The sequence below is a fragment of the Neovison vison genome, chromosome 3 (assembly GCF_020171115.1).
Source record: "Neovison vison isolate M4711 chromosome 3, ASM_NN_V1, whole genome shotgun sequence".
Taxonomy (NCBI): domain Eukaryota; kingdom Metazoa; phylum Chordata; class Mammalia; order Carnivora; family Mustelidae; genus Neogale; species Neogale vison.
The window spans coordinates 65,633,956-65,644,959 of record NC_058093.1 but is presented as its reverse complement, the minus strand read 5'-3'; the positions used below and the strand labels follow the sequence as shown (position 1 = coordinate 65,644,959).

At 41.1% G+C, this 11,004-nt stretch overlaps 1 protein-coding gene across 2 annotated transcripts in view; it reads right to left on the bottom strand.

Moving 5' to 3' along the window:
• The window catches only part of CERS6 (ceramide synthase 6), a 319,470-nt gene that overhangs the window by 7,681 nt on the left and 300,785 nt on the right, over nucleotides 1-11,004 (bottom strand). The window contains exons 9-10 of one of the 2 annotated variants that reach the window (XM_044242267.1): nucleotides 1,220-1,376; nucleotides 670-693 (exon numbers count right to left, since the gene is read on the bottom strand). In XM_044242267.1, the coding sequence (XP_044098202.1) occupies nucleotides 670-693; nucleotides 1,220-1,376 (181 nt within the window). The remainder of the gene's footprint in view (nucleotides 1-669; nucleotides 694-1,219; nucleotides 1,377-11,004) is intronic. The other variant, XM_044242268.1, reaches the window with a different exon arrangement.

Below are 11,004 nucleotides of genomic sequence, written 5' to 3'. Positions count from 1 at the left end.
ACCATTAATTCTTGATACAGTGTTCCAAGATTCATTGTTTATGTAGAACACCCAGTGCTTACAAGTGCTCATTTTAAAGAATAAGAGGTCACAGAGGAAAAATGAACTTTCGTCTCTGAACATTTTATTGATCAAAATATTTTGGATTTATATAAGAGCTGATACTGAGAACTGGCTGCACAGTACGTGACTAGATGTCCCAAGTCCCATGGAAGGGGCCAGCTCTGTTTACCTCACCGAGGACAAGGTGGTCAGGGCAGACCGGGGCAAGAGCTGACACTCGGGCCTCCATTCTGGTCCATGGTGATCCTCTCCCCAACTTAGTTTTGTTTCTTCTACTTCACTTTTGTCTATTTCTGGGTTTTTTTTTTTTTTTAGTTTTTTTAATTTTTTTATGTTACACACTGATGAAAAAAATTCCTCTCCTTCTGTTGGATGGTGCAAAATTTAGCAGAATGCAAGCTCTTGCAAAGGGCACTATTCACTGAGCTGTTTCTAGTATCCCTTGCACCTGGTGGGAGCCACAGTTCAGTGAAAGTTTCGGGTCAGTGCCAACTTATTAGCTAGAACAAGACGCATAGGAACAAAAGCATTTTTTCTGAGTGCCCTCCAACAGGCTAACGTGGCACCCGGAGCAAGGGGGGAGAGAGGGAGGTATGAGGAACTTACATGTAAAGGGTTCCACTTCCCAGCCTTCCAGGGTGGCAGAAGGAAGAGAATAAACAATGAAAGTAAGAAAATGTCACAGAGAACATTCTGGAAAAGTCACTGCTCCCAAGAAACGTTATTTGAATTAGCCTCATGAGTCCATATTTAAACAGAGAGATTTAACTAAGTTTTATTGGAAAAATCGTAAATGGGCATACTGCATCATAAAAGGAAAGAAGTTATTAAATTTCTGTTCAGCACAAGTTTAATCAGAGAAGAACCATGGGAGACAGAGGGAAAGAAAGAACACAACAAATAACATATCATTTAGTTTAAAATTATAAATGCAGATCAGTGGGAATCATCAGCAAACCAATGCTACAAACTTAAAAAAATTAACTAAGTAGAAGAAAAACAAAATTTTGGTTTGTGTTTCCAGGAGGTTATGCTAAATTATGAAGAAAAAATAGAAGATTTCATAAAGTTCAAAATGATAGTGTTCTTGTTGATTAAGAAGAAGCAAAAAACATAATTTTCTGGGATGTATCAGAAACAGTATGTTTCATCTTACCTTGCCTTTTGAAATAGCTTTGCAAGCTATTTTTACAATTAAGTAAGACCAGAAGCAGTTCAAGCCTTGTATTAGCAACAGCAGCAGATTAAAAACCCACCAGGAAGGGTAAGGTCCAACGATCTCCCAGCTTTCAAATAATGTGGTATTTAACACCCTAAGGAAAAAGAGAAAGGAATCATGGAACACAACTTTTCAGTCTGCCTTCCAAGGAGCGTCAATTGCTGTCCAGAAGCACAAGGCCAGCAATACCCACTAATTAGATCCGCCCTGCAAGGATGGTCTGAAGTCGGACCAGGTACTTAGAAGAGTCATCGCTGTAATGATGTCCCTGGTGTCATAACATCCATTATTTAAGCTCTAGCTTGAGCCACGTGCTTCTGCTCTTCCTTCGCCTGCTGTCGTTTCCTCCGCTAATTTCCGTCCCATTTTTTTGGTTGTGACACTCTCTCTTACTACTTGTTAAAAGGTCTGTTTTGTTTTCAAAGTTGCTTTTGGTCCTTAAGTAAGCGTGAGGAATACCATTTGATAACATTACAGTGCAAGGGAAGAAAAATGGTTAATTAATTCCAGAGACACTCGTTAATAAGTCTAAACTCTACGCGTAGCACAGCAGTGGTCAGAATGCACTTAAGACACAATCCCTGTCCTCAAGTGGTTTACAGTCCAGTTGGGGAGACCCTATAATGTACTTAATTTTATAAGCCTTCCTCTGGGAAAGAATCGACAATTGAAAGATATCATTGTGAAATGATGCTTGAGATAAGTATTGGAATGATTTTTTTTAAAAGATTTTATTTTGGGGGCACTGGTTGGCTCAGTCGGTTAAGTGTCTGCCTTTGGCTCATGGCACGATCCCAGGGTCCTGGCATCGAGCCCCCGCATTGGGCTCCCTGCTCAGCAGGTAGCGTGCTTCTCCCTCTCCTTCTGCCTGCCGTTCTGCCTACTTGTGTGCTCTCTCTCATAGATTAAAGATTTTTATTATTTATTTATTAATCTGTCAGAGAGGGTGAGCTCGTGCAAGCACAAGCAGAGGGGGCAGCAGGCTCCCCACAGAGCAGGGAGCCTGATGTGGGACTCAGTACCAGGACCTTGGAATCACTACTTCAGCCAGAGGCAGTTGCTTAACCGACTGAGCCACCGAGGCATCCCAATAAATAAAATCCTTAAAAAAGAAAAGATTTTATTTTTATTTATTTACTTGAGAGAGAGTGCTCAAGCAGGGGGATGGGCAGAGAAAGAGGAAGAAGCAGACTTGGGCTGAGCAGGGAGACTGATGCAGGGTTCAATCTCAGGACCCAGAGATCATGACCCAAGGCGAAGGCAGACACTTAACCAACTGAGCCACCCAGGCACCTGGATTGATTTTTTTTTTAATTACTTGAATATAACGAATGGTGTATATATGAGGTGGGCAAAAGTATTCGAAGTAATTAGTTCTCTTGGTAACCTACTGTCAAGAGCAGAATGGGCAGCCACCTGGGGCAAACTCGTAAGACAAAGACCCCCTTTGCAAGAACAGAAAACAGACAGAAAATTTTAATATATGAAAGAGTGCGATGCATGCTTTGAGAGAGGTTAAGAGGAGTACTTTGTCAATTCACTAAAGGGAAAAAACACTCAATGTGCAGTTGGGATAAGAAGTAAAGAAAAAGGGAGAGTGAATAATAGACACAAATGGGCTCCCTGTCCCTAATTTCAGCAACCCACATTTACAGACCAGAATGAAATGCACAGAGTATATGTAGATCCTGTCACACTAGTTGTCTCTCAAGAACAATGTACAATAAACATGGATGTTAAAATCTCAAAATCAATAATATGGAATTAAATTTGACAATTCATTACAAGTATATTAGTCTTCAGTATAGTAGAATTCATGCTGGTGGAAGGGGACAATATTAGGAAAACTGCTAATATAATGTATTACACCCATAGGCCAAACTGGGACAAACCTAATTATTTCAATAGCACTGAAAGACAGTTGGTAATGTTCAATTCCCCATTGTTGATGTTTAAAAATTAGAACTCAAAGGATTTCCTTAATATGATTTTTACCCAACTCAAGTCAGACATTGCCTTCATATTTAACAACACCACAGTTACTGCATTTATAATCAGAACAAACCACAGCCAGCTAGCATCACCAGTATTATTTAACACTATCTGGAAAGTTCTGGCCTTGAGTGTGGTAGAAAGTCAAAGACGTCATTTCAAATACGTAAACATTAAACCTCTGTAACTGTTTTAGAATCAACGAACAATAAAATTTCCAATAGTAGAGAATGGTTAAGAAATTAGTTTTCATTCTTATTCCAAAAATTATGAACTCACTCAAATATTAAACATGTTTCAAGAGTTTCTTATGATAGAACAAAATACATAGTATCACCTCAACTTCATAAAATAAATGCTATTGACCCTTGAACAACACAGGTTAGGGGCACCAACCCTCTATGTAGTCAAAAATCCACGTGTAACTTTCGACTCGCCAAAAATTTAACTACTAATAGCTTACTGTTGACCAGAAACCTTACCTATAACCGTCAACACATATTTTGTATGTTATATATATTATATACTGTCTTCTTTCAGTAAAGTTAGCTAGAGAAAGAAAGTATTAAGAAAATCATAAGAAAAATTCATTTATAGTACTGTACTGTATTTATTGGAAAAAAAAATCCATGTATAAGCAGACCCGTGCAGTTCCAATCCATGTTGTTCAAAGCCAAATGCAATTGTAACTACATGCCCCCCCCCACAGAAAAACGGAAAATTATAATGCCTTGAGAAGAATTAAACAATGCCATTATAGGCTTTTTTTGGTGCATTAGGGAATTTTGTATTTTCTTCTTTACAATCTTCGTTTTTTCCAAATATATCACAAATAATTAGAAAAAAATACAAGTTATTTGAAAGGAGGAGCACATTAAGATAAGCCTTTATTTTATCCTTGTTTATTATCCCAAGAAATAGCCATCTTTCTAAATGTCAGTTTGCAAGCCGGAGGCCAGCAAATCTAAACAAGGTTGAACTAAAGGGGAGTGAGGGAGGCCCCATCCGTCTTCTGCTTTTCTATCTCCAGCACCTCGCAAAACACCCAGAAGTAACATGCTCATGAGACATATTATGATTGTGTGTTTGTTTCGTAATCAATTAAATAGGCATGTACAAGGCAGGTCTGGAATAAACCAATTTTATTTCAGAACTAGCTCTGCTTCCTGAAATACTGTATGTTTGGACATTCAGAAGGAATCTAGTTTCATTTGAACAGAAAGAGGTCCTGTAGAAATAGCAACAATGATTGCATTATGCTATTCATTAGAAATTAGCCTTTGCCGGATTACAGGTTGAGAGACTTTCTCACCATTAGCATTTGCTTGACTTAATTTGAGCAGGTGTCATGCAGTCACTGGTGACATGGCAGTTGCATTAATTTCTGAAATGCTGCATCAGAATTCATAGGCTTTGCCATGACAATCCGTGGCGCCTCTGAGATACTGCTCACGAGTAATGGGATTTCTTTGAAAATTGACTTGGGTGCCTGCAGAGACACTTGGGAAAATACAATCAGTGCACCGAGTGGATCTATCTCTCAGTGAGAAGCTTGGTAAGAAAAACAATTTAGACTGGGGGGAGAGATCTCATTATGCACCTGGACTCTGAAAAGCAGCAAACCCAGGAGATGGGGTCTTTGATTCGCTGCAGAGTGCTTGATGAGAAACTTGTTCCTTTTTGGGCAAACTGTTGAAATAGGGAGTACAGGATTTTATCCTTCCTTGGAGGTTAGGGTTAGGAGTATCTACTTTCATGATGTTACTGTGAATTTACAGTGACAGAGTTGTGAAGAGGGGCTATCTATAAGCCCTGACAGAGGGAAGCTTCTGGGATGCTGGAAACATTCCAGGTCTTGATCCGCGTGGTAATGACACAGATTATACCTACATAAACTTTACAAATAAAGTATCAAACTATACGCTGAACAGTTGTGCAATATACTATATACGTGAATTACATCTCAATAAAATAAAATGGGAAAAGTACTCTGCAGGCCAAATGCCACCAATTTGCAACCTCTGGCTTGCATAATTGCTGTAATACCAGTGCTTCCCCTCCCTACAACTATTTGGGTTCAACACATGGCTTCTAAGAAAAAGGAATTTTTTTTTCCCTTTTCCAAGTGATAGCCTACAGTGTCACACCTCCTGCTCCTGCTCAAATCACGTGGTGGACAGTTTGCAAAGGTGCCAGAAAGGGACCAGCAAAGGACCCTTTTCCTTTTCATTAATTTAGGCTCATTCAACCACTAGATGGCACATCACACACGTGCAAAACATGCTCAAATAGGTCTGTTCTGCCAGAACCATCTGCTGAAGAGTGGCTCCCAGCACACACACACAAAAATCACTCCATCTGTGGGTTACTCTCCCCTTTCTAAGAATCTTGCTGAACAATGCAATGAGGAGGCTTAGCCTGCAGTTAGGTCTTCCTGCTCGATTCCTGATGAAGATGGATGCCTGCAGGGCTGAGCTGAGCTCCCTGCAATTCGCTAGGGATGAGCAGAAGCACCACTTAGCACCGAACAGATTAGCCTTGATGAGTTATTTTAATGGATGTTTAATGAATCACAAGAATTTATCTTGATGATGCCTTATACTTATCTGTGCTCTTGTTTAGCTTTAATGGATTCTTCATCTTAAATCATCACAGAAATACTGTATAGATTCTCCAGAGCCAGGGATATATACATGCAGGCACCAGAGGAAAGTTTACGTTTTTTGTTTTTTGTTTTTTCCCTTTAGCAAGAAAGCACAGTAGTCTCATTTTAATATGACTTTAATGTTTAAGGACTTATATTCTAAGCATCAGTGTGACATCTGCTTTCTCAGGCCTCAGAATTCTGCAAGTCTCATAATATAGCACAGTATAGAAAGATCTCCCCTGCGTCTCATTGGGGAAAGCTGTAGCCAATGCTTCATTTCTTCATTCTCATGACTGACAACTCAAAGTTAATGTTCGTTATCTTTGATATGTAAGGTTAAAGAACATGCTCACTCTTGACTCTAATCTTACTTTAAAAATTCTCCAGTAATTTAGAGGTAGGACCATATAACTGTGCGTGAGATATTAAAGACCAGAGGCCCGAGTGCTCTCATCGTGTGGATGAGTTATTGGTCGACGCTGATGATGAACCCAGGCCTGACCACGGCAAGCGGCCACAGGCTTTGCCTCACTCATTCTCTCCAGCCCCACCAAGGATCTCCATCTGAGCCCTGGGTTGGGGGTTTCTGGGATGATCTGTATAAAATCTACAACAATGACTGGACCTGTGTCTAAGATCCAAAGAGAGCCAAAACTGCTTCTCTAGGAGAATCAGGGTCACGGTCTCACTTTGAGCAAAGCTGAATAATGCAAGTGAGTGTAGATTACAAAGTAAAATTTGCTTTTTGTCCAAATTAAGGTGTCTTTACTTCAGAGCTTTTGAATGGTCTTGGTTTTGCTTTCCCAGACAGACTTCAGTATATTTCATGAATGTGCATTTCTCTGGCATATATTTTCCTTTGGACCTACCCAAAACATAAATGAAACACAGATTTGACCTAAAGACGGTCCAAGAATCTGCTAGCATGTTTTACTCCTTTTAAAGTAGATGCTGATAGAAAAGCATTTAAAATTGACTCTGAGGGGTGCCTGGGTGGCTCGGTGGGTTAAAGCCTCTGCCTTTGGCTTGGGTCATGGTCTCAGGGTCCTTGGATGGAGCCCCGCATTGGGCTCTCTGCTCAGCGGGGAGCCTGCTTCCTCCTCTCTGTCTCTCTGCCTGCCTCTCAGACTACTTGTGATCAGTCTGTCAAATAAATAAATAAATAAATAAATAAATCTTTAAAAAATAAAATAAAATTGACTCTGAACAGAAATGTTGGGTACTTAACACCTGGAAAGAAAAGAGTCTCATAATTAATTCACTGTGATAAGTATCCCTTCTCTATCCTGGTTTTCCTAAGGTAATAAAAGCTCCCGGCCTAAAGAGTCATCTTTGTCAAGTGTTGGGTAGTCAAGGCTGCAAAGGCTTAAAACCACACTTATAATTTCCTTTTAACAAGACAGCCCCCCAGCAACTCAGGCTTCTGTAAGACACTATTGTTTGTTGGCAAGGTTTTTAGGATAGCTCTGGGTAGTTTGTAACTTGGGTACCTAATTATTTTGGACAACAGACTCATGAAGTCTGTAGCAGACAGAGAAATAATTTCTCTAACGTGAAGCTAAAGTTGAACACGGATAAACCATCCATCTTTCATTTGGCAATGGACATAACCAGTATTGCTATATTCCCATCTGGATACGACATGGTGGGGCCAATTCATTTATTTTTACTTTTCGGTCCTAGCCTAGCCAGACTTAGGAATCAGTCACTTATACTCTTGTAAGTGGGGACTTCCTAGCTGGGGCAGCTCTTTTTCTGAAAATTAGCCATCGGTGCTCCCTTGCGTCTGCCCAAATTCCCAACTCCTCCATGGCTGGTCTGCATGTCTGTGTTACTCATCTGCCAATCTGAGTTGCTTCTATCCAAGGCCAAGTTCTTTAGGATGTATCCTGCTTCCAGCACGTTTATTTTCAACCCTCCGCCCAGCTCTTTGTTGCCTTTATGCCCCTTAAGACGGACTTTTGCCTGGGTCTCTATAGCTGTTCTTTACTACTACTGTGTGTTGAGCACTGCACCATACATATTACACATACTGTTTCACTTAGTCTTTTCATCATCCCTGTGAGATCCCTGTATATTGGGAATACTTACACTAGCTTGGATTTATTGAGTATTAACTATATGCCAGGAAATGGGCTCAGGCTTTACAAGGGCTCGTTTAATCCTATTTTTTTTTTTGAAGTATCTATTTTACAGATAAAGAAACTGAAACACAAGGAATATAAATAACTATGTCAAGGTCATATCTAGGTGGGGGCCAGCTGGGATTTGAACCTGCCTGACTACTGGTCTGGGCCTTCAGGCTCTATTATTCTTACAGTCTTTATTCAGCTCCCCCAGATCTTTCCTTAGTTTTTCACCCTTGGCCCGGGCATAGGGCCAACCACTGCCATGTTAACACAGGGAAAGTACACAGACACACCTGCTCTTTTAACATTTGTGTTTCCTATAGCCTGTCATTCCCTGCTCTTTTTTTCCTCTCCCTTTTTTTTTTTTAACCCTCTTTTTTTCCTGCTCCTTTTTTAATCTCTTGGGTGCATCATCTGCTTTCTGTTAGCCATAACAGGTCCCTCTTGCTTAAATGACATACTTAGTTTATTGAACTGGTTTTCCCACATGGCCCACCCCATTCAAACTTTAAATCCTGATGGAATGATCTCCTGACTGGACATCATATAATGCCTTTCACTATTACTCTGTCATGTATCTGAGATATTCAAGATATAAAAGCAAAGGTCTTGCTCTAAAAATGGGAGAAAGAGGGAGAGATGCTTTGTGCCTGCTCGACAGGCAGACATCTAAGAGTCTCAGATTCCAGGAAACCATTCTTCCAGTTTTCTAAAAGAGTCTAAAACCATCACCCCACCACCACAAGGTTAGGACGGACCAGGCTCTGAAACTTCCCCAAACCTGCCCACTCTTTCCCCGTAAGGGCTCCTTCTTGCTCAGGTCCCTTGTAGGGAATCATTCCTTGCAGGACCAGTGACAGGGAAGCACCCCAGGCCGAGGTGAATGAAGCAGGAGACTTGGACTGCTAGCCATGGGCTCCCCACTGTTTTCTCCCATTTCCCTTCCCCTGGGGGCTCTGAACAGTACTTGTAGCAGTGAGAGAAAACAAGGGCCAAATGCATACGAGAGTGGGACTCTAGGTTGTGAGATTCTGTTTTACCTTCAAAGTTTCTGAGTCTAACCAACTAAGTGAAAGTAGAAAAGCCTGACCATTCTTAGAGTTCACTGAACTTATCCTGTGGGGACCCAACCGGGTTCGGGCAGGATGTACAGTGGGAAGATCTAGTGGCCTTGCGGGAAGATGTCCTTTCCAGGGTGGCCGTTTACAACAGGAACACAGGCTGCTGGGGTTACCTGCTTCTTGGGAATGAGTATCTCCCATTCTGGTTTTCCATTGCAGGTAGTGGCTAGGACCTGGGGCCATTTGTATTTTCTCATTAGCTTTTTAAATAGCAACCTCTGTGCAGGAAGGGCTTTTAGGTCAGAGGAGTCTGCAGTGTGCTAGGCCCGTGGTTATTCCCTTGACCGCAGCCCACACTAGTGATGTGGTCTGCACTTTCCCCGGAGAATGACATGAAGAACACAGCCCCATATGCATGCCTGTGTGCTGGGATTTCGATGTGGAGATTTAAAATGAGCATCTCCAGAGATAAATGGTGAAAAAGCATCAGTAAGGTAGTCAAGTGAATGATTTAAGAGAGCTTGGATAATAGGAATACTTCCACTGGAAAGATGTTCCAAGAATTTTCATGTTTATTAGATTTAGTCTCATGAATAACCTATAAAGTTAGTGGGTCAGATATGATACTGCCTTTTTGGTCAGGAGACCAGGATCGCAAAAGCTTATTTAATTATACAAAGTCACAATACTGTAGTGTTTTGTTTTGCTTTTAAGGCTTATTTATTTGAGAGAGAGAGAGAGATGTGTTGAGGAGCAGAGGGAAGGGAGACAGAATCCCAAGCAGACTTTGCGTTAAGCGCTGAGCCTGAGATCATGACCTGAGCTGAAACCTAAGAGTAAGACGGGCAACCAACTGCACCATCCAGGTGCCCTGTTTTTTTGTTTTTTTGGCTTTTTTTTTAAAAAGATTTTTAAATTTATTTGACAGAGAGATCACAGGTAGGCAGAGAGGCAGGCAGAGAGAGAGAGGGGGAAGCAGGCTCTCTGCTGAGCAGAAAGCCCAATGCGGGGCTTCATCCCAGGACCCAGAGATCATGACCTGAACTGAAGGCAGAGGCTTAACCCACTGAGCCACCCAGGCGCCCCCAGGTACCCTGTTTTTAATTTAAACATATATCTCTTGTTCTCCTTCTCTTTTTAAAAAATTTATCAAACAGAGGATGTGTATTTTTCATAAAACCTTGAACCCCAAAAGAGCTAACAGGGAGGATCAGAAGACATCATGTTTGGGCTGGCAGGCTAGCAAGACAAGGAGAAATGTTGTCCTTCTGCCTCTTAAAAATCCCTTGAGAAGGTTCCAGTAGAGTCTTGGCTTAGGGAGAATCTCCATATTAATTACTCAGGGATCCAACTCTCCCCATTTTGTTGAGAAGCTTGAAGAGAGTCGGCGTTATCTTAGAAACTGTGTGTGTACCACAAGTATCAGAACTTCCCATCAGCCCAGAAGCCTGGTTGTGAGAACTTGCTGCCTTATCAAGAAGTTTTCCTAGAGTAATGAATCAGATAATAGGTTAATCTGAAACCACTGAAAAAAAAAAATCTCAAAACTGAACAAGTATTAATTGTATATTTTTAAAGAAAAAATAGACATGCATCCTCTGGTCCTTTAAGAAAAATGAGCCCTCTCTCCTAGCAGGCACCTACTGGTTAACAGGTCCAAATGGTAAGTTAAAGAGTATCTTGTTCCTGAAAAAGAGATCCTCCCTCCTCCTTCCTTCCTGACTGACATCCTTATTCTCACATCTCATGTCTTCTTAGCTCTGAGATTCGGACCATAATTACTTCTAACTTTCTGGACCACATATTTTTGTATGGTCCCCTCAGTGTTTGATGCCTGGTTTCCCAACCCTCTGGAAAACTCTGGCTTACATGATGGTCCCTGCTATAGGTGTC